At 47.4% G+C, this 27,179-nt stretch overlaps 1 protein-coding gene across 2 annotated transcripts in view; it reads left to right on the forward strand.

Annotated features, from left to right (window-relative positions):
* Window positions 1–27,179, forward strand: part of Znf341 (zinc finger protein 341) — a 36,879-nt gene that overhangs the window by 3,424 nt on the left and 6,276 nt on the right. Inside the window, exons 2-12 of one of the 2 annotated variants that reach the window (XM_059261692.1) lie at window positions 2,123–2,233; window positions 5,102–5,298; window positions 7,070–7,219; window positions 7,973–8,218; window positions 8,939–9,134; window positions 10,900–10,990; window positions 12,928–13,118; window positions 17,711–17,901; window positions 21,149–21,357; window positions 26,160–26,256; window positions 26,895–27,027. In XM_059261692.1, coding sequence (XP_059117675.1) covers window positions 2,123–2,233; window positions 5,102–5,298; window positions 7,070–7,219; window positions 7,973–8,218; window positions 8,939–9,134; window positions 10,900–10,990; window positions 12,928–13,118; window positions 17,711–17,901; window positions 21,149–21,357; window positions 26,160–26,256; window positions 26,895–27,027 — 1,812 coding nt within the window. Of the gene's footprint in view, window positions 1–2,122; window positions 2,234–5,101; window positions 5,299–7,069; window positions 7,220–7,972; window positions 8,219–8,938; window positions 9,135–10,899; window positions 10,991–12,927; window positions 13,119–17,710; window positions 17,902–21,148; window positions 21,358–26,159; window positions 26,257–26,894; window positions 27,028–27,179 lie in introns of those variants that run through there. The other variant, XM_059261693.1, reaches the window with a different exon arrangement.

A 27,179-nucleotide genomic window follows, 5' to 3' on the forward strand; every position in this document is an offset into this window, starting at 1 on the left:
AAGTCAAGAGAACAGATCTCACTTCTGCGACATAGCTCTGATTCTCTTCAGACAAGACACTATGCTGTCTGTCTCAGGTTCTGGTGCCTAAAGTCTCCTCAGAGCCCCTGATGTCCAGTTGTCCTTCTGTCTATCCAAGGTGTTAATAATTCTTCTAATAAACTACTTAACTTTTTATTTGGTGTCCTCTTGAACCACCCGACTCCATCCAAAACCTAACAATGGAAAAGGGTTTACAGAAGCTGCATGGGAGAGAATGGACCCCAGATCTGTACCTCCCAAGATACGGAATGAGATGAATGGGGATGAGACCACTGGGTACAGTGTAGGAAGTGGAGTCCAGACAGAAGGAACTCCTCAAACAGCTACCTTTGGGGGTGGGTGGTAGGAGACTGTAAAGAAGGACCTCCAGCAAAGTAGAAGAGACCCAAGAAGTGGGGCCCCTGGAGCCAGGGAGAGGGTCTTGGTGTGTCAGACACCTCTGGATGGTCTTTGGTGAAGTGAGAGCTTGAGTCTCACTAGAGGAATAGAGAAGACTGGAAAGTTGGCAAGAAGATGGAGGCATAGGCAGATGCTTTGAAGATTCAGCATCAGATATCCGATGTTGAAGGGACAGAGATGAGAATGAGGAATGCAGGGAGACTTGTGGGGTGTGGGTGAGGAGGACCAGTGGGGTTTCCAAAGGGCTCTGGGACTCAGGGTCCAGCAACGGCTTTGAGACACTACAAAATTGTTTGTTTATAGAAATTACAGAGGAAGATAGATGGTCTGGGGATGTCTAGGGGTGTCAGTTGGTCCAGAAGAATTCTCGCTTTTTTTCTTTTTTGTTTGCTGGGTGGGGGTAGGTACTGGACCTTTGTACATGCTAAAACCCTTATACATGCTAAGCATGTGCTCTGCCAGTGAGACATGCTCTCAGCTTCTCTTTCAAGCTCTTTCTTTTGTGTTCCAATCCCTAGAGCTCATCCTCATGATCAAGGATGGTGTGTAGACTTCCATGTCCTTGTTCTAGGAAGCAGAGTTGGGGATGGGGTAAAGAAGGGCACTTACATACTAGGCAGCTCTTAAGGCATCTTGGGCCTAGCAAGATGGCTCAGCAGGTAAGGCCCTTGACACCCTAATGATTTACGTTGGATCTCTGGAACCCACTGAAAGGTAAAAAGAGAACTAACGTCACCGAGTTGTTCTCTGACCTCCACATGTGCTGTGGTGCAAACAAATCTCTTGGTCTGAGGATGCAGCTCAGTTGGTAGGATGCCTGCCCACACACACACAGCGCTGGGTTCACTCACCAACCCACATAACACTGGTTGTGCAGATGCACACCTGTAATCCCAGCACTTGGAGGCTGAGGCAGAAGGATCATCATGAACTCAAGATCAACTTAACCCTTCATAATGAGTTCAAGGCCAGCTTGGGCTATTAGAGTGAGACCCTATCTTAAAAAAAAAGGTAGGTAGGTGATATTTTGAGAAACTCTTTTTTATTTGTTTTCTGAGACAGTGTTTTTCTGTATAGTGCTGGTTTTCCTGGAACTCACTGTACATGTAGACCAGGCTGGCCTCCGACTAACAGAAATCACCTGTGGGTCAAAACCTCTTTGGAGGTCAAATGACCCCTTCACATGGGGTCCTAAGACCATTGGAAAACACAGATATTTACATTACTGTTGTAGCAAAATTGCAGTTATAAAGAGGCAAGGAAAATCATTTGGGGATCACCACACAGGAGGAACTGTATTAAAGGGTCGTAGCATTAGGAAGGTTGAGAACCACTGACTTAGCCCCAGCTGTTCTGGTACTATATAGACCAGGCTAGCTTCAAAGCCAGAGATCCACCTGCCTCTACCTCCTGAGTGCTGGGATTAAAGGCGTGTACCACCACAGCCAGTTTTGAGAAACTTTCGTGTAACACCTGCTCCCCTAACAGCATGTAGTCCTTTCCTACATGAGGTTTAGGAATGTAATCTTTACTCTGAGACCATGCTTCGAGCCTCACATCCTGGAATCTGTTGCAGTGAAGTAGAACAGATCTTGGGTTTTTGAGGTAGATCTGGCTTGTGAGGGTGAAGTTAGAGTGGAAGCTGGGCCCACTTCCTCACAGGCTGCATTTCCTGTTTCAGGAATGGACAATCAGACTGTTTTGGCTGTCCAGTCGTTGTTGGATGGCCAAGGAGCAGTCCCTGACCCAACAGGACAAAGTGTCAATGCACCGCCTGCCATTCAGCCGCTGGGTGAGTATCTGCCCTGTCCATCAGCAGAGGGCAAGTGGCTCCCATGCAGAACATGTGAGGGTCGTGGGGCATGGGAGAGACTGTCCTCTGGTGTCTGAATTTCCTCCCTTCCTCCTGCCTGAACCTGTCTGTGCCTTTCTCTGTCCACTGCTTAGAGAATTGGGGTAGCAGGCATCATCATTGGGAATGTCCAGGAGCCTTGATGCTTTACAACCTTCTCCCTGGAAGTCATGTTTCAGCTTCTGTAGAAAGAGAACAACCAGATTTTTCCAGTTTATGGAGCAAGCCTCTGACACCTAGAAAGGACTTCTCTGGAAGTCCTGTGACTCTTTATTAATTTATTGTAACTTTTTTCTTTCTTCCTTTTTTTTTGAGACCAAGTCTCATAAAGCCTCAACTGGCCTCAAACTTGCTATTTAAAGATGATGGTTTTAAACTCCTGATCCTCATACTTCTGCCTCCCAAGTGCTAGAATTGCAGGTGTACCTTCCACCATGCAGCCCACAGACATTTGAACACTTGAGAATCACTCCAGGTACACAGAAATAAACACCTGGGCTTAAATTATAATTAAGAGAGACAGAGTCTCTCTAGGTAGCACTGACTGGCCTAGAATTTGATATGTAGATGAGGCTGGCCTTGAACTCACAGAGATCTGCCTTCCTGTCTCTTGATAAGGTGTAGGTTCTTATTCCCATAGTTCTTAGCCTGTCCTAGGTAGGCAGGTTAGCTTCAGTTTCAACAGTTACAGAAAAAGGATAATTGTCTTACCGCATAAGAATCTTATAAGAGTATTTAGGACTTGGCGTTAGCTGATGTATGTAAGAAATGGAAGTTTCTGAGGTCAGCAAGATGGCTCCGTGCATAGAAATGCTAGCTGCAAGTCTGCTGATCTGAGTTTGATCCCTGGAACTCACATGCTAGAGGGAGAGAACCCCTCCTGTGGGTTGTTCTCTGACCTCCATGTGCAAGCCATGGCACAATCATACAGCCACCTGCTAAAATAAATGTGGAAGAAGAGGAAGAGGCAGCAGCAGCCACTGTGAATCCCAGAAGCAGAGGCAAGTAGGATCTCTGTGGATACAAGTTTGAGGGAAACCTGGTCTACATAATGAGTTCCAGGCCAGCCAGGGCTGTATGCTAAGATCGATCTTATCTCAAACAAACAAGCAAGCAAACAAACAAATAAAAAACAAAACAATAGCAACAACAACAACAAAACCTAACCTAAACCAAGAAAGAAGTGGAAGCTTCCACTGGTTTCCTCACAGATGAAGCTAACGTTTCTCTCCCTGAAGCCCTGACTGACTGTCTGTAGAGCTGTTCTGACTTTGCCTTCACCCCATAGTCCGATGGGTCCCCCTGTTCCCACTTTGGTTTCCATCTCCTGGCCAACATGAAGGGGAAGAGGGAAGAGGAAGTCATATCTGTTCTCTTATGTGTTGTTTGTTTTTGGTTTTGTGATTAGGACTTCATATGAAGCCCAAGCTGGTCTAGAACTCTAGATCCTCCTGCCTTAACATCCTGGGTGCTGAGATTATAGGTACATGCCACCACAACCAGCCATACCTTTTCTGTTTAAGAGGAATTTGCATAGATTTACACTTCTGCCCTTATCCCATTGGTCAGAACATAGTTATTTGGTATGCCGCCTAGCAACAAAGCAATTTGGGAAAAATATACTTTAAGTAAGAAGTCATGCCAGGCAGTGGTGATGCTCATCTTTAATCTCAGCACTCAGGAAGCAGAGGCAGTTGGATCTCTGAATTCAGAGGCCAGCTTGGTCTACAGAGTGAGTTCCAAGATAGCCAGGGCTACACAGAGAAACCCTGTCTTGAAAAACAAAACAAAAAAGTAAGAAGTCATGTTTCCCACTAAAATCTGTACTAGTCTATAAGAAGAATACAATGAATATTGATGCCAGGTTTGGGGATATATCAATGGCTTTGATAATCAATAACACACACACAAATTGAGTAATAATTGGACATTTGAGGTACAGTGTGCTTTAAGACACCATGTGTGGCTGTTGTTAGCTGTCTCTGGCCTGTAAGTGGCTTTTCATTTATTCAGCACATACCCTTTGAAGACCTCCTAGGTGCCCAGGATGTATCACAGCCACAATGATAAATAGAACACATTTCATTCCCTTAGAGAACACACAATCTGGTGGTAGTGAGAAAATCGTATTTGTGGGGCCAGCCCAACATAAGGAACTGTGGACCTGACTGTGAAGGGTTCGGGGCCTGGGTGTGGGGGTGGGGGAGCTGACTCCCAGGTAAGAGTTTTTGCAGAGGCCCAGGACACACATGAGATGACTCAACTGCCTGTAAGTCCAGCTCCTCTGTTGCTGTCTTCTGGCCTCTGAGGGCACTGCACTTGTTTATTTAAAATAAATAAATCAAATCAATCAATAAATAAAACAAATAAATCTTTATAAAGACTTCCTAGAGCTGATGAGCCTTGCAGCGTGAGTTGATCTGAGATGCACCAGGACAAGGGGAAGAGTGGATGCAGAGGTATGAGGACATAGCTACATGGCCCACTGGAGACTGACGAGTAAATTCAGTTAAAACAGAGTCTGTATTTCTCAACTTGAGTGAAGTCACTACTGTTTCCATATTTCAAATTATTTGATAGCTGACTGCACATGGCTGGTTCTTCCTGAAGGTGCATGCTGGGCTCTGAACATTCCTAGGAAGCACATGGTTGATGCCGACACCGCATGGCAGGTCATACTGTTTTCAGACTTGTCCTGAGGCCAGCTGTGGTACCCCATTCTTCTCTGTGATCCCCCTGATTCATTCTTGCTTTTTTTTCATTACTCCACTCCATGTGTGACCTCTTCCACTCCTGGCCTGACCCCAGATGATGAGGATGTCTTTCTCTGCGGGAAGTGTAAGAAGCAGTTCAACTCACTGCCAGCCTTTATGACCCATAAGCGTGAACAGTGCCAGGGGAATGCCCCTGCCCTGGCCACAGTCTCACTGGCTACCAACAACATCTACACACCGTCTGCAGCCCCTGCTGCCGTCCAGCAGGCCCCGCCTCCTGCCAACCGCCAGGTAGTCCTTCATTCTTTGTTGATTCCTTTAGAAGGTCTCTTTCTGCACACACTGTACAGAGGAATGATGCTGGGCAGGTATCTACGTTGTGGAGTTGGCTGAGATGGATAGGACAGAAATGCACAAAGATAGACATGTTTTGCTGGGCGCAGTGGTATATACCTGTAATTCTAACACTCAGGAGTCTGGGGCAGGAGGATCAAGACTTTGAGGCCACACTGGGCCGCAGCTTGCGAGGTGGCAGCAATGATTCTGCCCGCTTTTTTAAGGCATCAGAAAAGCATCACTTCTTTTCGTCACTGATCTCTTTTCTAAGTGTGCTTTCCCCAACACCTGGGGTGTCCTTAGTCTTGCTCTGAAGCTTGCTTTCCACGTGTGTCTCATCTATGTTGATTTCCGTGGTATCTTTTGTTTTGTTTTTCCTTTCTTTTCTCCATTTTTTTTCTTCTAGTCATCTGCTGAAGTTTACAGTTTGCTTGCCCTGAGAGTTGTTGTTGTTGTTGTTGTTGTTGTTGTTGTTGTTCTTCTTCTTCTTCTTCTTCTTCTTCTTCTTCTTCTTCTTTTTGGGTTTTTGTTTTGGTTTGGTTTTTTTGTTTGTTTGTTTGTTTGTTTTTTGAGACAGGGTTTCTCTGTGTAGCTTTGCGCCTTTCCTGGAACTCACTCTATAGACCAGGCTGGCCTCGAACTCACAAAGATCAGCCTGCCTCTTCCTCCCGAGTGCTGGGATTAAAGGCATGGGCCACCACCATCACCGCCCGGCTCTTTTTGATTTTTTGAGACAAGGTTTCTCTGTGTAACAGCTCTGGCTGTCCTGGAACTGACCTTGAACTCACAGAGATCCACCTGCCTCTGCCTCCTGAGTGCTGGGATAAAAGGCGTGTGCCCCCACTGCCCAGCAAATGTTTGAATAAATAAATAAATTATACTTTTTTGAGTCTATGAAATGCTGAGATGGGGTGGGAGGTTACCACTTTATATTATGTATGGTAGTTGGAGCAGAACTTTGAAGCAGACACTCAAGAGGTGAGGGAATAAGGCTTGCATATATAAAATGTGCTCCTTCACTAGTAGGTGCAAAGGCTCTAAGGTTGAAGTGTACTGGGGTGTCCCAGGAGCTACAAGGATGACAGAGTGACTGGGCCTGAGTGAGTAAGGGAAGGATCAGATCATGTGGGCCCTGTGGGCTTTTACTTAGATGTAGGGGCCACTGGAGAATCTTGAGAAGAGGGACCTAGACTGACCTACGCTTTACCCATGTGCACTGCTCTGTGAACACTGAGTGCTTCCCTAGAACAGAAGGCAGGAATATTATTGCTGGACCAAAAGTCCATGCCTTTCGGAGAGATGGGACTTCTTCTCATTGGCAGATGACTAGTTGGAGGCTCAGAGCCATAGAGCGGCTTGCTAAGGGTCAAGTGACAGGGAGCAGCCAGGTGGAAAGGCTCTCGAACCCAGGTCTTTCTGTAGTTCGTGTTCTTCCTTTTCCTTTGTTTTTTAGGTTTATTCATTTTACTTTATGTGTGTTTTGGCTGAGCCATTTCTCCAGCCCCTTGTTTTTGTTTTTAAACAGAGTCTTCCTATGTGTCCCAGGCTAGTCTAAAACTTACTACATAGTATGTTAACCTCAAACTCTTAGAAGTCCTCTGGCTTCCCAGGTGCTAGGATTTCAGATGTAGACTCCTATCTATGTGTGACTTGAACTTAGGTATTTCACATCACCCTTCAGCTTCCTTATGGAGTCTCAGACATGCCCTGCTCCTCTCTTGCTCAGATCTCCACATACATCACAGTGCCCCCGTCCCCACTGATCCAGACCCTGGTGCAAGGGAACATCTTGGTGAGCGATGATGTGCTCATGTCTGCCATGTCAGCCTTTACATCCCTGGACCAGCCTATGCCTCAAGGGCCCCCACCTGTGCAGGTAAGGTAGTGGGGGCTTCTCATGGGGCTCTTTATTTTTTCCTTCTTGCAATGCTGGGGGCTGACCCCAGGGCCTTCTACATCTCTCAAGAGTTTCATTCCAGGCCTGCAAACTAACTCCTGTGAAATCAGAATATTGTAGAAGAAAATGGCTTTAGCTCCAGCTCCCCTACATGGAAGGGACTAGCTGCCTTCTCTGGCCAGCCCTGCCGAGGAATGGAGCCGTGACAACCACTGTCCAGCTATTTTTGAGTCCTGTTTTTATTCTCGGTCCATTAGAAAATATAGTGGCTCCTTGAGATTTTCCAGTACACATAGGTGACCAGCCACCAAGACCAGATTTCCGGCTCCCAGAAGGGGAGGAGCTGGTCCCCTGAGCCCCACTATTGGCACATTCTAGTAAGCAGCTGCTGGGTGGTCATTGTCCTGAGAAACGGCCCAAAGTCAGTCTTGAGTCGCCAGTCAAGAGCCAGTCCTGCTTTACAAACTTTTCTTTTTCTTTTATGCAATGGCCTTGGTAGGCCTCCGCTGTTGACACAGTATCCCCAAGGCAGGCTAGCTTAGCCGACCTCCCTAGAGAAGAGGAGCAGCCCCGAGCTGACGTCCCTGACATTCTCCCAGGTCTTTGTTTCTTTCCCTGTCTCAGTACTGTCCTCTGAGCTGCCCAGTGCGTTACCGTCCTTCCCACGCGCTGGCTAAAGCTTTCCTGGCTGACGAACCACTTCAACACTGTCGTTTTCTCTTGTGATTGCAGAACAGCTTGAACATGCATCCAGTGCCCAACTACCTCAGCCAGCCTCCACCGCCTCCTCCACCCCCTCCACCCTTGCCCCCGCCTCCCCAACCTCCACCTCCTCCTCCCCAGACCCTGGGCCCTTCTGGGCGGTCCAACCCTGTTGGGAACAGTGTGGTGGAGGTGTACAGCGCTGCTGCGCCCATGGCAGGGAATGGAACAGTGGAGATCCAGGCACTGGGGATGCAGCCCTACCCACCCCTGGAGGTGAGCAGAGGCCGTGGTGTGGTGGAGTGGTCGGGGACACTGGGCACAGTCACGCCGGACCCTGTGCCAAGGTCACCACGGAGAATAAAGGCAGACCCAGCATTCTTCTCATGAGCCCCTGTGTCAGGGAGAGGAGGGCTTTAATCAAAGCGTGCAGTCTACAGATGGGACACACAAACTGTGGGAGGGCCGCGTAGGGGCCATGTAGCAGAGTCTGGGTTTAAACCCAGACAGCTGAGCCGCAAAGCTGCTTCATGAAGTTTGTTCTTTTTCTGTGTGTGTGCGTGTGTGTGTGTGTGTGTGTGTGTGTGTGTGTGTGTGTGTGTGTGTGGTGTATACACACATATGCTAGCATGTCTGGCCGTCTGTCTGTCTGTCTCTTCATTTCTTTCACTTATTTAGTGGATGGGGGCATGTGTGTGTAAGTCAGAGGACAACTTGTGAGAATTCACGCTCCTTCTACCCTGTGGGCTCAGGGGATGGAACTCGGGTCATGAGTCTTGGTAGCAAAGGCCTTTACCCACTGAACCATCTTACTGGCCCAATTCGTGAAGCTCTAAGGGGTCTTGGGAGTAATTGCCTGGGTGAGGCAGGTGCAAGCTTGGGTGCTGATGGAATGGCAGTGATTGAAAGCAGCTAGGACCACAGTGACGGTCCCCTAAGGGTCCCCTTATCCTGTCCCTTCTGAGGATCTCCCCCCTCACAGTGCTGTCCTTCTAGGTGCCAAACCAGTGTGTGGAAGCTCCGGTGTACCCCACACCCCCAGTGTACAGCCCTGGCAAGCAGGAATTCAAACCAAAAGGACCCGGCTCCACTGCCCCCATGACCAGTGCAGCTGGGGACACAGTGGCCACCTTTGACTCCTCACCAACGCTGAAGACCAGACGTTCTAAAGGTGCCAATGGACTCCCAGAAGGTTGGCCGCCCACCCTCCCTGGGCATCTTCCCTTGGCATTGGCCTCCCCACAGGCTGGTTGGTTCTAGTCTTTGCTGTAAAGATGGGTAGGGTTGAGTTTGGTGCCGTGTACTGGAAAACTTGAACTGGCGGTGACTTCAGAATGATAAGGGTTTTCTTTCCTTAGACCAGGAGCAGAAAATCGGGGAATTCTGTGCCATGGTCACCAAGCAGCCATGTTACTTCTGTTGTTCTGTTTCTCTGACCCTGGAGCATGGCTTTGTTTGTCAGGGTGCCTTGTCACCCAAGGTGACTGCTGCAATGCCAATCATCAATTTCGTATTCCAGACAGTACGAAAGAGGAGGAAGAGAAGGGTACAAGGGGAATCTCCCAGCTTCCAGGAGTCCTGTATGAGACTTTCTTCATATATAGTCATGTGGCCATGCTTAGCTATAACGGAAGTTAGCAAATGTTTGTCTTAGCCAGGAGCGGGGTGTAGCTAGAGTTTTCCTGCCTGGCCCACAGTCAGGACAAATCTCTCTCACCTGCCAGTCCCACAGACACTCAGACCCGACCAAGTAAACACAGAGACTTATATTGGTTACAAACTGTATGACCGTGGCAGGCTTCTTGCTAACTGTTCTTATAGCTTAAATTAATCCATTTCTATAAATCTATACCTTGCCACATGGCTCGTGGCTTACTAGCATCTTCACATGCTGTTTCTCATCGTGGCGGCTGGCAGTGTCTCTCTGACTCAGCCTTCCACTTCCCAGCCTTATTCTCCTCCTTGTCCCGCCTACACTTCCTGCCTAGCCAATGGCCAATCAGTGTTTTATTTATTGACTAATTAGCAACACATTTGCCATACAGAACATCCCACAGCAGCGGGAAGGAGGCAGAAGTGGCTACCAGTTACACCCGTTGTGGCCGAAATATGGAGTCAGAGCAGAGTCAGAGCCAGAGAGTAGATGTGGTAGGGAAAGGAACCGGGAATGTTTTTGTTGTTGTTGTTTGGTTGGTTGGTTTTGTTTTTTTCAAGACAGGGTTTCTCTGTGCAGCCTTGGCTGTCCTGGAACTCGCTGGCCTCACACTCACACCTGCCTCTGCCTCCCTGAGTGCTGGGATTAAAAGTGTGCTCAACTAGGAGTTTTAAGGGCTTCCCTTTCAACCTCTCCTTTTTTCCCTTCTTGCTGAAAATGCATTAATATCAGTGCATCACCCACTGGGGATTTAGGGCTTGGTCCAGGATCTCCTCCACTGTCAGTCACTCACAGTTTAATGAGAGAGATGGGGAGGAAATAAGTCGGTATTTATGAGTTTCTCTAGGAAGGAGATTATAGGGTAGAAAAGGACGCAGCCTACCTATCCAGATGGAAGGAAGTAGTCATGTAGGTATTGAGGGGCAAGTTTTCCTGGCAAGGGAACCAGCAGGTACAAAGTCCTGGGATGAGACCATGCTTGGGGGCATCAAGATTAGCAAGGAGTCCATTGCAGGATGGAGGGAATTCTGAAGTTGGCAGATACAGAGGACACGGAGTGCTGAAAGCCATAGCAGAGATGGTGGATTTCATCATGAGCAGAGAAAGCCTTAGAGGGAGCTTTGTCCGGCTTTCCCTCCAGAGCGAATCTTGGGCTTTTCCTCTTCTACTGTCTACACACAGATGGAGATGTGCCAGGGCACATGCTGTCTGTCAGGCACAGGGGAGAAATGGTTGGAGGTTTCCCCTGTCCCCTCAACTGGGCCCCCAGCCTGACCATTCCTCTCCTTTCTTGTCTTTTCAGCTGCAGGGAAGCCAAAGGCCCAGAAACTGAAATGCTCCTACTGTGACAAGTCATTTACTAAAAACTTCGACCTTCAGCAACACATCCGAAGGTAGCTGCCAGGTAGCCCTGTGGGCAGGGGGCTCCAGCACAGCTCCGACTAGGGGCCACCTGCGGTGGAGGGAAGTGAGGCCCCCTTCTCAGGCCCTGTGTCCATCTGTAGACGAGCTGTGCAGAGGAGAAGGGTTCCCCATATTCTTCTCAAATCCAAGGGCCAGGCACACCCACTGAGACAGGAAGATTGGCATGTCTGTATGGTGGGTACCCTTGAACTGAGAGAGGCTTTGCACACACATGAGGCTGCCTGTCTTCCGGCTGCACAAGGGTCAGCCTGCAGGCTGTCAGATGTGTCAGGATAGCTCACTAAAGAGGATCCTTCTTGCCCCAAGAATGTGGAGTCCACCTGTGAAATGGTAGGGTGGGCAGGCTCAGCAGCTCCTCACAATGGGATACATTAGTATGTGGGGGAATTTGGGGTCAGTCATGGCTCTGGTGTTGGAAAATTCAGAACGATGTGGTGAGATGATTTCGGCTTCGATCCCTAAAGAGTCACTGGCAGAAGTCTCGGGTTTGGGCTAGTCTGTCTTTAACACCTGCCATGAATTTGTTCATTTCTGAGAGAGAGAGAGAGAGAGAGAGAGAGAGAGAGAGAGAGAGAGAGAGAGAGAGAGAGAGAACCAAGGGCCTGTCCTAGGTTCCAGACACAGAGCACGACTTCTGTCTAGATCAGGGCCTCCCAACTCTGGCATTATTGGGACTGGGGCCTGGGGTCGGAGTCATGCTGACTGTACTTTGTGGAATATTTCACACTGTCCTCAGCTTCTGAGAGGAGATGTCACCACCACCTCTGCCCACAGCTGTGACAGTTAAAAATGTTTTCAAACATTGCCAAATGTTGCTGGAAGCAACCTGGATGTCATGGGGAACATTTGGCAATACTGAAAATGTCCAAATTGGCACTGTTAACCTCGAGTGACTATTAGTACTTGGCTAGGGCCGCTGAGAAACTGACTTTCAAATTTCACTGTCATGTAGCCAAGTGTGACTGGTCCTGCACGGCTGGTATTTACCTTACCAGGTGGTGCCACTTTGGATCTTCAGTGACATTGTTTTTATAATCACTGAGTTTTTCCATTACTGCATTTCACTTTTTTAAATCAATTAACTTGTTTTTTCAAGATTTGTTTATTTTAATGTGCATTGGTGTTTTGCCTGCATACATGTCTGTGTAAGGGTGTCAAGTCCCTGGAACTGAAATTACAGACAGCTGTGAGCTGCCATGTGGATGCTGGGAATTGAATCCGGGTCCTCTGGAAGAGCAGCCAGTGCTCTTAACCCCTGAGCCATCTCTCCAGCCCCCATTACTGCATTCTCAATACATAAGTATTCATAAAAAATGATGTTCCATATTCAATGATAACCAATAGGGAGCTTCTCAAAATTATTTTAAAAGCTGGGCATGGTGGCACACACCTTTAATCCCAGCACTCTGGAGGCAGAGGCAGGTGGATCTCTGTGAGTTTGAGGAGATGGCTCCATAGGTAAAGGATTTGCTACCAAGCCCAATAACGTGGGTTAAATTTCTGGTGATCGACATGGTAGAAGAGAACCAACTCCCACCTACAAGATGTCCTTTGACTGCCACACATGTGCTGTGGCACTGTGGCACTGTGGCACATTCATGCCTGCACACACACACACACACACACACACACACACACACACACACACGTTTCCTACTTGATGTTTCAACAGTCAGGAAATCGGTCATCTCAAATGTGAGGTGGCCATGGAGAAGGTCTGCTGACTGAGCAGCTCAAGAGCTAGGTTTCTACCTTTGGTCTGCCTACCCTGGCGGGAGAACAGGTCCTGGTGCTGTCGGGGTGATGGCCGGCAGCATCTCTAGGCCTTCCTGGTTGCTGTGAGCTCCTGGGTAGAGACCACGTCCCTGTTTCTACACAAGAATGCTGACTGACCTTGTTCCCACAGCCACACGGGAGAAAAACCCTTCCAGTGCATTGCGTGTGGCCGCGCCTTTGCCCAGAAGTCTAATGTCAAGAAGCACATGCAGACTCATAAGGTGTGGCCTCCAGGGCGCAGTGGTGGCACCATCTCTCGAAACTCTGTCACAGTACAGGTCATGGCTTTGAACCCCAGCAGACAAGAAGAGGAAGACACGGGTGAGTGGAGTGGGTGGAGCCGCTCTCCCAGCTCATCACTTCTGGAGCTCCAAAGGTGCTGTCTGATTGTCTGTGGTACTGGGGACCAAACCCAGGGTCTCAGCACCATGCCCAGCCCCAGCCTCATAGATTTTGTTGCTAGTTGGGTGACTTCCATGACTTCAGCCTGCTTTATCTGTGAAATGGAACCTGGAGAGCTGGGTGTGGTGTACACGTATCATCCCAGCCTCGGTGAACCTGAGATGGGAGGATCAGGAGTCCGAGTCCAGTCTGTGCTGTACAGCAGCCTATCTAAAGAAGGGGCATGGGGTGAGAGGAAGGATGCCACGTATATAATATATGTGACATTACTCTAATACTGTGCTGGGCAGATGGAGATATCACTCACTAATTAATTACTATCTGTTTCTGGCTGGCCCTGGATCCCATATTAGAATCTATTTCCTCCCTCCCTTCCTTCCTCTCCCTATACCCTCCCCCCTCCCCTGGGGCTCATGTAGCATGAGCTAGCCTGGAACTTTCTATGTAGCTGAGAATGACCTTGAACACCTACTCCTCCTGTCTCTGCCTGCTGAGTGCTATGATTTGTAGCTGAAGTTTTCTTGGTCCCACCTGGCTCCCACAGTACCACAGTCCTGCAGCTGCTCAGACCCAAATGAACACACAGAAGCTTAATATTAATTAAAACTGCTCAGCCATTAGCTCAGGCTAACTACTGACTAGCTCTTACACTTAAACTCAGCCCATTTCTGTTAATCTATATGTGATCACGTTTTCCGTGGCTTTACCTGTGTGCCATTACATGCTGCTCCCTGAACAGTGGGCTGACTCAGCCTTCCTCTCCTAGAATTCTCCTTGTCTGCTTATCCCGCCTATACTTCCTGCCTGGCTACTGGCCAATCAGCATTTTATTTATCAACCAATTTGGAGCAACACATTTTCACAGCATACAGAAAGCTAGCCACAGCATTTCCCCTTTTCTTTTTTTTCAAAAAGGAAGGTTTCAACTTTAACATAGTAAATTTACATATAATAGAACAGTTATCAAGCAAGAATCACAGTTACAATATCCAGTCCACTTATATTTGGCAAATTCAAAGAAAATATTCTATTAATCCTATATTTGTTAAGTCTAAGGTTTCATATCTAACTTATCTTTTATCATAACTAAGAAAAGTTATAACTGTCTAGTCTTCAACTACATCAAAGACCTCAGAAGGATATAATATAATAATGAGAAGGCAGAACAGCAAGGCAATAAAGGCAAAGGTTAGACAGGAAGAAGCTAGTTCTTTTTGGAAGCTACAGCGGCATGGTGAGCTAAGGTTAATTGATAGCTATTCCTATTTCTCTGATCTCTACGGCTTTCACCCCTGTATTTGGCTCTGTGTTTCTTATTTAAAAGACTGTTTAGAAATTTGTCTACAATGATTACCTCAGACCTGAGCTACTTTTGTTTTGTTTTGTTGTTGTTTTTTATTTTTCAAGACATGTTTTCACTGTGTAGCCCTGGCTGTCCTGTCACTCAGTAGACCATGCTGGCCTCAAACTCACAGAGATCCACCTGCCTCTGCCTCCCAAGTGCTAGAATTAAAGGTGTGCACCACCACCACCACCTGGCTACTTTAGCTGGTTCTTCGTGGTGCCAGAGGTTGAATTGTTTGTTTGTTTGTTTGGTTGGTTGGTTGGTTTTTTGAGACAGGGTTTCTTTGTGTAGTTTTGGTGCCTGTCCTGGGTCTCGCTCTGTAGACCAGGCTGGCCTGTAACTCACTGAGATCCTCCTGGCTCTGCTTCCCGAGTGCTGGGATGAAGGACGTGTACTACTGCTGGCCAGGGCAAGCACTAGTCTGCTGAGCTCCATTACTAGCCCTCAGAATCCATTTTCAGTGCTCCAGGCAGTCCCTGTAGTCAGCAGTTGAAACCATTCAATCTCAGTGGGCAGCTGCTCTTCAGATGTTCTATGGGAGTCTCATTCATCCAAACCTTCGGGTACTCCCAAGCTAACAGTCCTGTCTAAACACTGGTTTACTTCTCTCACATAGGGGTTGGAGACTCACTAGGTTGATAAATAGAACTCTCAGTAGAGATTCACGTGAGTACCATAATGTAATTTGAAGTTTTCAGTAGCCCAACATGATAGCACATGCCTATAATCCTAGTACTTGGGAGGCTGAGGCAGGAGGATTGTGAATTTGAGGCCAGCCTGAGCTACATAGCAAAATCTTATCTCAGAAAAACAAAACAGGAGGCTATAGAGATGGCTTAGCAGTCAAGAGTCCTTACTGTTCAATCATGAAGACCTGAGTTCCGATCCCAGCACCCACATCAGGTGGCTTACAAATGTCTGTAACTACAACTCCAAGGGATCTGACGCCTCCTTCTGACTCTCTCCAGCACCCACTCACACAGACACATAGACACGCATAAGTGAAATAAAATAAAATAAAATTTGAGATAAAGTTAATATATTTTACTGAACCTGATATACTGTTGTCTCGCAGGTAACATAAAGGAATCGTTGAGGTTCCTTGTTCTTTTTGGAGTTGAGTCTGGAACCTGGGCCCTTCTGCTCTTCCACAGAGCCACACCCTGTAAATGGATTTTTCTTTGGGCCACCAGCTCACAAAAAACAACACAGAGACTTCTTAATAATTATGAAAGCTCGGCCTTAGCTTAGGCTTGTTCCTAACTGGTTCTTATGACTTAATTTAACCCGTATCTTTTAATCTATGTTCTTTTACGAGGCTTGGTTACCTTTGCTCTGTATTGCTCATCCTGTTTCCTCTGTGATCAGCTGGCGATTCTGCCTTTCTTCCTCTCAGAGCCCTCTCTGTACAGAAATCCCACCTATACCTCCTACCTAGCTATTGGCCGTTCAGCTCTTTATTGAACCAATCACAGTGACACATCTTCACACAGTATAAAGGGATATTCCACAACACACAACACCCCAAAGTCATATGGAAACATTGTATATATTTGCTTACTAAATTTTTTAAATCTGGGACTGGCTGTCTTCCAGCTCTTACTTGTCACCTATGACTTGTGGCCACTGTATAGGACAGTGTAGAGCCAGAGCCAGAGTTCTTTCCACCCAAGCACCAGGGCAAGCAGCCCCAGCCACATGCCAGCCACATTTGCTAGGCAAGTGCCAGGGGACCACTTTTGTCAGACCCACTGGTGCTGTTGGAGCTGGCCCTCTTTTGCTCCGGGGTTCTTGCTTTCTGAACTTCTGCAGGCCCAGCAGCAGAGGCCACCTACTCAGCACACATTATGGAGCCTACTGTGTGCCAGGCCGTGGGCTGCAGAGGTGAAGGATCAGGGTTCTGCTGTCAGGGACAGGGAGGGATGCTCTAGCTAGCAAAGAATGACAAAGCAAAGGGAAGTTTTAGAAAGGCCTGGGAGAGGAATCAGGAGATAGCCATGCCCGCCTCGATTCCCTTCTTGCCATGTGATGGTGATGGTGGTGATGATGTTGATGATGATGTCAGCACTGACAGGACCCTACAACAGACCCATGTTGTTCCAGACACATGTGCATCATTCATTTTATTGCCCCAACTCTATTAGAGTAGATGCCATTATCCCCATTTTTTATGAGTGAAGCCACCAAGGTCCAGACAGATCATGTTTCCCGGAGGGACATGGCATTTTCTCTTTAGTCACTACTAGGTATGGACACATGTAGTGCACTATGATAGAGTATGATAATGTCTTTATCTATTAAGAGTCATCTTCAAAGTCAAGCTTCATAGCAGGCTGAGGGGAAATAGACTAATAGGAGCTTCCTGTCACTCTAAAAATCAGGTAAGTAAGTCCAAGTCCAAGTCAGATCACACGGTCTGACTCAGTCCCCTCCCTGGGAGATGCAGTGGGGATTAGTACTTCCTAGGAACCCCCAGAAATCCTTAGACAGAGTTATAAGCCACGCTGCTGAAGGATCTGAAAACTCTGCAATTTTATCTGATTTTTTGGTGGTAGCACAAGGCTTTGAACTGAGGACCTCGGGAATGCTAAATAAACCCTCTACTGCTGAAAAAAAAAAAAAAAAAAAAGAAAGGCCTGGGAGACAGCCTGAGTATGCCTATGAGTGTTCAGTTTGTAACACCCATGGAGAGGTCAGAGTCTGAGATGGTAGAGAGTGGGGCAGAGGTCACTAGCTGTCTCTCAGTCAGAATGTATTTCAAGGGCTGTGGATGCACCTCAGGATAGAGTGTTTGCCTTTATGCAGGATGCCCTGGGTTCAGTCCCCAGCACTATATAAACTGATGTGGTGGCACAGACTTGTAATCCCAGCATTTGGGAGATAGTGGAGGAGGATCAGAAGTTCAAGGTCATCTTTGGCTGCATAGCATATTTGAGGCCAGCCTGGACTACATAAGACCCTGGCTGAAAAAAATAAAATAAAGAATGTATGTTAGTATTTTAGCATCTTGTCTGGCTATGCTGGAGCACATAGGCTGACTAAGTACAGTCCTGAATACGGCGTTTGACAGTAAGTCTGCAGTAGGTGTCCCAGGAGCCCTCCTGCATGGTGTGGCTCTTGTCCTGCCTACCTTGAAACCCTTCCCTGTGACTTTCTTTCTGCATAGGGTTGGGCCAGACCCTGTCCAGCACCACGCAGCCCCAGGCCTTGCCCACGGCAGGCGAGGACGAAGGTGGCAAGCCGGAGGCCAAGCAGGTGGTCCTCATCGACAGTTCCTACCTGTGCCAGTTCTGCCCCAGCAAGTTCAGCACCTACTTCCAGCTCAAGTCCCACATGATCCAGCACAAGAAGGAACAGGTGGGTGGGCGTGAGAGCAGAGGGCACAGCTGCCCATTTCTGAGCCTGATGGCACTGGGGTCACCGGTGCTGCCTGGAAGGGGACAGGGATTAGGCCAGCCTTTTCCATGGTTATTTGTCCTGAAGATAGATTCCTGGAGGAATGACAGTCAGTTAGGTTAAACCGTTAGGAAGTTTGTCATCTGACCTGGCAGGAAGCTGAACCAGGACGGGCACTCAGCTCAGGTTCAAGGCTGTCATCATAAGGTGTGGCCTTGTCCTCTGTCGTGGCTTACCTCCTGCTTGCTGCCCTTCCCCCGTTTTTTGTAGAGACAGTTTCTCACTGTAGCCCAGGCTGAATGGAACAGCTGACTGGCTGTGTAGACCAGGCCAGCCTCAAATTTGCAGAGATCTGCCTGCTTCTGCCTCCTGAGTGCTGAGATTAAAGGTGAGCACCACCATGATCTGTGCTCTACTTCTGACCTTTGTGGTGTGTGTGTGCGCGTGTGTGTGTGTGTGTGTGTGTGTGTGTGTGTGTGTGTGTGTGCAAGTGCCATGGACAGTGTGAAGGTCAGAGGACAACTTGTGGGAGTTGGTTCTCTCCTCTTGCCGTGGGAGTCCCAGAAATTGAGGTGAGATTGTCAGGTTCAGTGGCAAGTGCCTTTACCTGCTGAACCATCTCACTGTCCCGTCAGGGTCACCGTTTGTAGAAAATCCAGTCATAGTATGAGCAATGGAAACCTTTCCTAGAAGAATTCTCTACATTTCTTATGGATCAGAGAGTTTTGTTTTGTTTTTGTTTTTGTTTTAAGACAGGGGTTCATGGGGCTGGAGCTGTGGCTCAGTGGTTAAGAGCACTGAGTTCATTTCCCAGCACCCACATCAGGTGGCTCACAACTGCCTATAAGTCCAGCTCCAGGGGATGACGCCCTCTTCTGACCTCTGAGGGTACCTGTACTCACAGGTGCATGCACATATGTGCTCTGAGGATGACCTTGAAGTTCTGTCCTCCAAGCGCTGAAATTGGGCTTCATGCATGCTAGCCAAGCCAGCTGCCAACGGGACCAACCTGGCTTTGTCCCCAGCTCCAGAGCCTGCTCTTACCATGTAGGAGACTATTAATATGTGTACAGTGATAAAGACTGGCCAGTAGTTGGGGTTTTCCTTTTTTTTTTTTCCTTTTTTTTTTTTTTTTTTTGGTTTTTCGAGACAGGGTTTCTCTGTGTAGCTTTGCGCCTTTCCTGGAACTCACTTGGTAGTCCAGGCTGGCCTCGAACTCACAGAGATCCACCTGGCTCTGCCTCCCGAGTGCTGGGATTAAAGGCGTATGCCACCACCGCCCAGCAGTAGTTGGGGTTTTATTTCTCTCCTATCAAAATAGGCCTGAAATTAGCAGTATTGGGCTTGTCTTGCAGGCTAGGCATGTCATCTGGGGCCAGGCTTCTGACTCTCTGCTCTAGTATCCTTAGCTTGTGGTGTTCACTATCAGAGCTGCAGAAGGGTTGCTGTGTCTCCATCTACCACATTTATATTCCAGTCAAGATAAATGCAAAAGGCAGAAGGGATTCCTGCTTGCAGGCTTTTGCCATTTTGTTTTGGGAGGGATGATCTCCCCAAAGACAGTTGCCTGCATACCATTGCCAAGACATGGCTGTCACTAGATTTAAGGCTGTCAGGAGGACCAGGGGTTTCACCCTGTCTGTTGGTACCCTGGGCTAATTGGAGTTGACTTCGTTAGGAATAAAGAGGGTTTGATACTGTGTAAGCACCTGAGAAATATTGATAACTGCTTGAATTTTCAAAATATTAAAAGTGTATTTCTTATAGAAATGAGACTAGACATATGTCAGAATGTCACATAGATCAGGAAAGAAGCAGTGAAAATGATAATACAGTTCACAAGAGCATGTGATACATGCCTCCTGCATTTGACTGTCCCCACATCAGATGGCTAAGGTAGACACAAATTTCGTTAATGTCTCATCCATAACCTTTGGAGTTACCTCTTCTGTCTACCAACAACAAAATCCCTCACATTAGGAACAGGGACATGGCTCAGGGGCCGAGCACTTACATGTGCAAGGCCCTGAGTTATATCCGTAGCATCACACACATACACACAAAAATCATTTCTGTTGGATTTCTTTTTTAACAAATTAGCATTGAACTTGAGAGTCTGGGTCCTAAGTCAATACTAAATAGTCAAAACTAGCCATGTCCCCAAGGAGTGAGAGGACCGAGGGAAGTTTGTTAGGTAGCAGTTCCAAAGATGATCCCCAGACGAATGTCATCTGAGAAGTTCTATTGGGAGTAAGTAACATGTCCGGGCCACCAGCATCCGCCAGGTCACATGCCCTGCCTCTCAATTTTTCTTTTTTTTCTCCTCCTCCTCCTCCTTCTTTGATATGGAGTCTCATAGTTCAAGCCAGCTGTGAACTTGCCCTGTTGCTAAGGATTATCTTTTAATTTTTAAAGGTTTATTTACTCTATTTTAGGTGTATGAGTGATTTGCTGTGTGTATGTATGTACATCATGTATATGCCTGGTACCCTGGAGGTCAGAAGAAGGCCTAGATTTCCTGCAACTGGAGTTATGGTTATGAACTACCATGTGAGTGCTGGGAATTGAACCTGAGCCCTTGCAACAAGTGCTCCTAACCCTCCTAATGGCTGAGGTATGGCTCCAGCCCTACCGCTTGTGATCCTGGACCTTTCCTTTTCCTGCCTTTTCTTCCCAAGTGCTGGGATTACAGGCGTGCACCACTGCCCTCAACTAACAATGGCCACTCGTTTGAGACCGTGACAAAGAAAGGGTATAGTGTCACCCTTCACTGTATTTTCAGGTCTTGGGTAATTTTTATGGATACATTCAGGCTTCACAAAGCCTTAGGGAAAGGTAACTGGCCAAGAGAAGAGAACCCTGCAATCATAGTGAAGCCAGGAACTGAGCCAGTCTATGATCCTCAGGAGGCTCATCCAAGAGAGTCTCAATTCAAGGCCTGACTGAGCTACAGAGTGAGTTCAAAACCAGCCTGGGCGAACTTAGTGAGCACTTCTATCAAACTAGAAAGTAAAAAGAGAGCTAGAGATAAAACTCAATGGGAGGCTGCTTGCCTGGAATTTGGGAGGCCCTGGTTTCATCTGTGGGGACCAGGGAACAGCTGGCAGGTTGTTCATAGCAGTGTTTATAGCCTCATGCCAGGGTCACGGGGTAGGGGTAGCAGTGGAGGCGACTTCCACCTTTCTCACTCCCAGTGTCTCCTCCCAAGGTGTACAAGTGCGTGGTCAAAAGCTGTGCCCAGATGTTCCCCAAGCTGGACACCTTTCTGGAGCACATCAGAAGCCACCAGGAGGAGCTGAGCTACCGCTGCCATCTCTGCAGCAAAGACTTCCCCTCTCTGTATGACCTGGGCGTGCACCAGTACTCCCACAGCCTCCTGCCGCAGCACAGCCCCAAGAAGGACAGCACCGTCTACAAGTATGTGTGCATGCCACCAGCCACGCCAGATCAGTGGGCACATATCGCAAAGGGAAACTGAGGCTAAAAGCTGGGGTCCAGCCTGGAGTGTCTGAGTGTTTTGGCGCAAGTGGGAAAGAACGATACTGACTCTTCTTAGACCACTCTTCACTTCTCAGCATTTATCATAGAAACAACCTTGAGAAGGGTAACTAGGGGCCAGAAAGATGGCTCAGTGAGTACAGGTGCTTGCTACCGAGCCTCACGGCCTGGGTTTGATTCATAAGACCCAACATGGTGGAGGGAAAGGATTGTTCTCTCACCCCCACTGGCACATACATGCACAAAATAAATAAATATAAAAGAAAAGGAAAAAAAACAACATTAGCTGGGCATAGTGGTGCATACCTTTAATCCCTGCCCTACGGAGGCAGAAGCAGATGGATCTTTGTGAGTTCGAGACCAGCCTGGTCTACAAAGCAAGTTCCAGGACAGCTAGGGCTGTTACACAGAGAAACCCTGTCTCAAAAAAAAAAAAAAAAAAAAAAAAGAGAGGAAAAAAAAAAGTTGAGAGCTGGAGCGATGGGTCAGTGGTTAAGAATATTTGCGGAGGACCTAGGTTCAGTTCCCAACCCACACATGGTGGTTCGCAACTGCCTGTAACAGAAGAGGGATCTGGTGCCCTCTTCTGGCCTCTGTGGGCTTCTGCAGGCACAAGGTGCACATAAATTCATGCAGGCTTACACACATACACAGAAAACAGTCTTAAAAAACTAGCGTTCTAGGACTGGAGAGATGGCTCAGCTGTTAAAAACACTGATGTTCTGGGTTCTCTTGTCGGAAATGAGGTTGCCACATAGATCTTCAGCTTTTTCCTCCTGAAGCTGTCTGTTCCATCATCACTGGTCTATAGAGTATCCCCCTGTGTTTTCTGGGCCTCCTCTAGACAGGTGTGTTCTGCAGATACTCACCATCATGCTTCTGCCCTTTGGGCTTTTTCCCGCCCCTTTGCTGGCTGCTGGTTGAGAGCAGGTGTTTCACAAACAGTCCTGAGCCTATGGGGACAAGTGGTGACAGGTATCTGTATGGGACACCCTCCACTAAATATTTTCATGTTGGAATGGCTTTTGTATTTCATATAAACTTGTACCTGTAGGGATTTGTCTGGTGACCTCTGTTACCTCAGAAACTTCTGGATGAGGCTTCTGGGATTAAGATAAGTAAGTGCAGATCTTTGAGCCAAGATCTTTGTTGCTCAGGGAGACGGGTGCGTGAACAAATGCTTTTTGTACACTGTGCTGAAATGCTGCCAACCTGCCCTCAAATAGCTCAGGAGGCAGCTGCTTCAGGGTTGCCTGAGGGTAATGACAAGGACTATGGAGCCACCTGCCTGTGCTCAGATCCCAAGCTGACTTGGGCCAATGCTTGACTTTGGAGAAAGTGTTGAACTGCTGTCAGCCTCAGTCCCCTTACCTGTGGTAAGGGGTCCTGATGATGCTTAGCCTGTTAGAACAGGACCTGTCCCCATGTCACTGCCCTCCCCCATCAATACCGCATGGAGTCCTGGCTGATTTCACTGCAGAGCCATGGGTGACCCTTGATTACTTTGTCTCCATTTCTCTCAAGTACTCCTATGTAGCCCAGGCTGGTCTTGAACTCACTATGTAGCTGAGGATGACCTTGAACTTCTGATGTTTCTGCCATTACCTCCTGAGTGCTGTTCCACCATACCTCCATTATGCAGTGTTGGGACCAAACCAAGAGCCTTGTGGGTGTTAGGCAAGCACTCTACCTGTTCAGTTATATACCTAGACCTCCCTCCTCCATTTTTTTGTTTCCAGTTAGGGTCTCCCAGGCTGACCTTCAGTTCACTAGGTAGCTGAAGTTGTCATTGACTTTGAAGTGACTCTCTTGCCTCAGCTCCCTGAGAGCTGGGATTATAGGCCAGTACACTGTGCTTAGCTTTCTCCTGGATTCTTCATAAGGGTCAAATAAGAGAATTTACCAAGCATGTAGACATGGTCCTTGGAATACAGGAGGTGCTCAATAAGAGATCACTACAGCCGGGCGCTGGTGGCACACACCTTTAATACCAGCACTCGAGAGGCAGAGGCAGGCAGATCTCTGTGAGTTCAAGGCTAGCCTGGTCTACAAAGTGAGTTCCAGGACAGCTAAGACTTACAGAGAAACCCTGTCTCAAAAAAAAATTTTAAATGAAAAATAAATAAATTTAAAAAAAAGAGAAGAGATCACTACAGTCCTCTTTGCTGTACTATTCAGCTGTATGCAGAAACCCAGGATGACAAGGACACAGGGATGACGTGTCTCTCTCAGTAGGTAGGTTGAGCTTGTGTGGTGGCCACATCATGTTTGTAGAGGTCCAGGCTTTGGCGGTTGGTTGCTGTGTGTCCTTGGAGTTGAGTAGACTTGGCCTGCCTATGGAATGTCCCCAAGCCACTGAAGTGACTCTCACTCCTGCGATGTATTCATTTTTTTGTTTGTTTTCTTTTCTTTTCCTTTTGTTGTTTGAGTCAGGGTGTTGCTACATAGCCCTGACTATCCTGGAGCTTGGTATGTAGCCCAGGCTAGCCTCAAATTTACAACAGTCCTACTTCTGCTTCCCAGGTGCAATAGGTATGTACTATCATACCTACCCCCACCTCCTTGTTTTCCTTTTGAAAACAAGATTTCTTGCCTGACATCACAGCACTTGTAATCCCAATACTTGGGAGGCAGAGGCAAGAAGTCAAAGTCATTCTTGTTCACACAGAAGTTTGAAGCCAGCTTGGGCCCTATGAGTCACAGTCTCAAAAATTTTTTTAAAAATATTTATTGATGTTATTTGCTTCCTAGTTACAAAAGACATTTTTGTGAAATACAGAGAAAAGGATTTTTTTTTCTTTAATTTGTTATTGTTGTTTGCCCATGGAACCCAGAAATCCCCTGAAGCTAGAGATGGTTGTGAGCTGCCATGTAGGTGATAGGAATTGAACCTGGGTCCTCTGGGTGAACAGCCAGTGCTTTTAACCACTGAGCCCTCTCTTCCACCCTGATTTTCATTTTTATTTATTATTTATTTTTCTATTATCAGCTTAATACAGTATAAATTCCCCCCCCATGTCATTTATTGAAGGAGGGAGGAGGTCTTAAATACGGGCTTACAGCACAATGGGAGAACCCCAGAGGGCAGAAGTTCGCTACCATGTTTTACAATCTTGCATCTAAGCTGTTAACGCCCATTATGCAGGATACACAGACAAGCATCTTTCCTTAAGCATTCAGGAGGGTGGAACCTGGCAGGGAATTAGCATAGGGAGGATATCAAGGTCAAGGTCACCAAGCAAGGCAACAGTTACCCAAAACGGGGGCCAGGGCCCTACAGGTCCCCCTTTTACTAAAAAATGAGCTTCTGACTTAGGTTGCGTGGAACGTCAGCAGGTCACCTTACCTGTCATGGAGACGCCTGCCCAGGCCACACAGGCGCTCTGTATTAGGTTGGTGAGCGCCTCCCAGGTATTACCCGTCTCTGAATACTCATTATCATATAGGCTCAATCGTATGTGAGCTGCAGAGTTAACTGCTGCCAAAGATCTCAAAGTGGTGCTGGGCTTGCAATCTGTGTGTTCGACACAGAAAAGACCAACAGAAGTCCTAACCCACCCATAGCCAGTAGGCTAAAGGCAACTGAGCCATTCCCTTCCTTAATGAGCCTTACTGCAAATTGGAGTCCTTGTAAGATGGTATCCCAAAAGCAAATGGAACTTGAGTTTATAAATTTATAATTTTCAAAGCCAATCGAAATGTACATAACTATTGAATTAAATTAATTATGCCCAATAGAATGAAAGATTAACTGTGGTAGCTACTTTTGCTGCCACAGTCTCCACTGTGCTAGCTGTAGTAACCAATTATGAAATGGTAATTCCAGAAACAGTAGCAGTGGTGGCCACCACTGCTATAGCGGCAACAGCAATGTCAAATTCTTTTCTGGAGCGTGTGGGTATCCACTGGCATGGATACAACTCCAGGAACACGAACCGCCAAGGCCCATTTTTTCTTGATCCCAGCACGACTTAAGCTGGCAGCTCTGCAAAAGAACAACTAAGAACCATAAAGAAAAAAACAGGCAGCTCACAAGGAGCAGAACTAATGGTCTCATAATGGCTACATTCAGGCTCATAAATTTTAAGGTATCTTCAAAGAGGGGCTAAATGAATTTCAGGAGGCCAATAAATGTTGCACAGAGCCACTCCTGAAAAGTAGGTACTACACCAGCTTGAAGAGGGTTGTGAAAATGAAAAGGCTTAGCTGGCATGCTACTGTTAACAAAAAGGAGGTCAGTGACCTTCAGGGTTATCCTTAATCTCCAAGATGTCTGGGTGACACGTTCTCAAACATACTTGAAAAAGCAGTTACCATACATTACCTTCTGGAGAATCCAAAAGCATGGCTACAGTTCCTAGGCTTACGTTAATGCTTGCCAAAGCTGGCCATATTGGGCTCTCAGTCTCCATTGGCATCAGAAGGGGAGAGTTTTTCACGAGGGCCCAATAGGTCTCTGCCATGCCTGATTTTCGTTTTTAAAGACACCATCTGGCTACCTTGGGGGATAAGGGACTTCAAGGGTCAGGATGAGGCAGGGAAACCAGAGAGGCTCCTACACATGTCTCAGCAGCTCACTTAGGGTAGAGAATGTCAAAGAAGCATAGACACATTTGAGAATGGATTACATGTAGGATTTTGCCTCCTGAAGTTGGTTTTGGGAAAGCAGGGGGACGTCTCTGCCCTTGCTAGAGCTCATCTCTCCCTTCCTTCCCACTTAGGTGTGTCAAGTGTGTGAATAAATACTCCACTCCTGAGGCCTTGGAGCACCATGTACAGACAGCCACTCACAGCTTCCCCTGTCCACACTGCCAGAAGGTAGGTGTCACAGCATCTTCCCCACAGCGGGCTCAGAGAGGGACAGTGACCTGACTGAAGACTTTGGATAGCCAAGTATGGTGGCGCACGCCTTTAATCCGAGATCTTGGAGGCCAGCCTGGTCTACAGAGCCAGTTCCAGGACAGCCAGGGCTACACAGAGAAACCCTGTCCCAAATAAATAAATAAATAAATAAATAAATAAATAAATAAATAAATAAATAAATAAATAAATAAATAAATAAATAAATAGATGCTTTAGATGATCATTCAGAGGCAGAGTTTGAGTTGTCGAGCATGGCATCAGAGAGTTAAGAAGGCTTTGTAGAGAGGCCCTGACACCTGACTTGGGTCTTGAGGGATGAATAGGAGTTTATGAGACCAAGAAAGAAAGTCTTTTGTGTAGGAAGATCAGCCTGGGTTGCAACTCAGAGGGAATGTGCTTTGGCTGGGCTCTTGAGTGCTTAGAGAGCCGAGATGTCTGGAGGGCTGGGTCTGACCCTCTGGCCTCCAGCTCTGTGGGCAGATAGGATGATGTTTCCATGGAACTCAACACCAGGGTCCCTGAGCTCAGAAGGTGAAAGCTGGTGAGGGAAGGGGTCCTGGAAGCTGACCTCCCACAATGCTGTCTTTCTCCAGGTCTTCCCCTGTGAGCGCTACCTACGGCGTCACTTACCCACCCATGGCAGTGGTGGCCGGTTCAGATGTCAGATCTGTAAGAAGTTCTTCCGGAAAGAGCACTACCTCAAGCTGCATGCCCACATCCACTCAGGTAAGTGCCCTGTCCACCCCTCCCCTCTCTGGCCTGCTCCTTTGTCCCTTTTCCATCTGTAATGGTTTGTCTCCTCTGAATCCCTCTTCCTGCCCTCCATACCGATCTTCACTCTCCTTCCTCACCTGTGAACATGGGGCTCCACCACCTCA

Source organism: Peromyscus eremicus, chromosome 4 (assembly GCF_949786415.1).
Source record: "Peromyscus eremicus chromosome 4, PerEre_H2_v1, whole genome shotgun sequence".
In the NCBI taxonomy this organism is placed as follows: Eukaryota; Metazoa; Chordata; class Mammalia; order Rodentia; family Cricetidae; genus Peromyscus; species Peromyscus eremicus.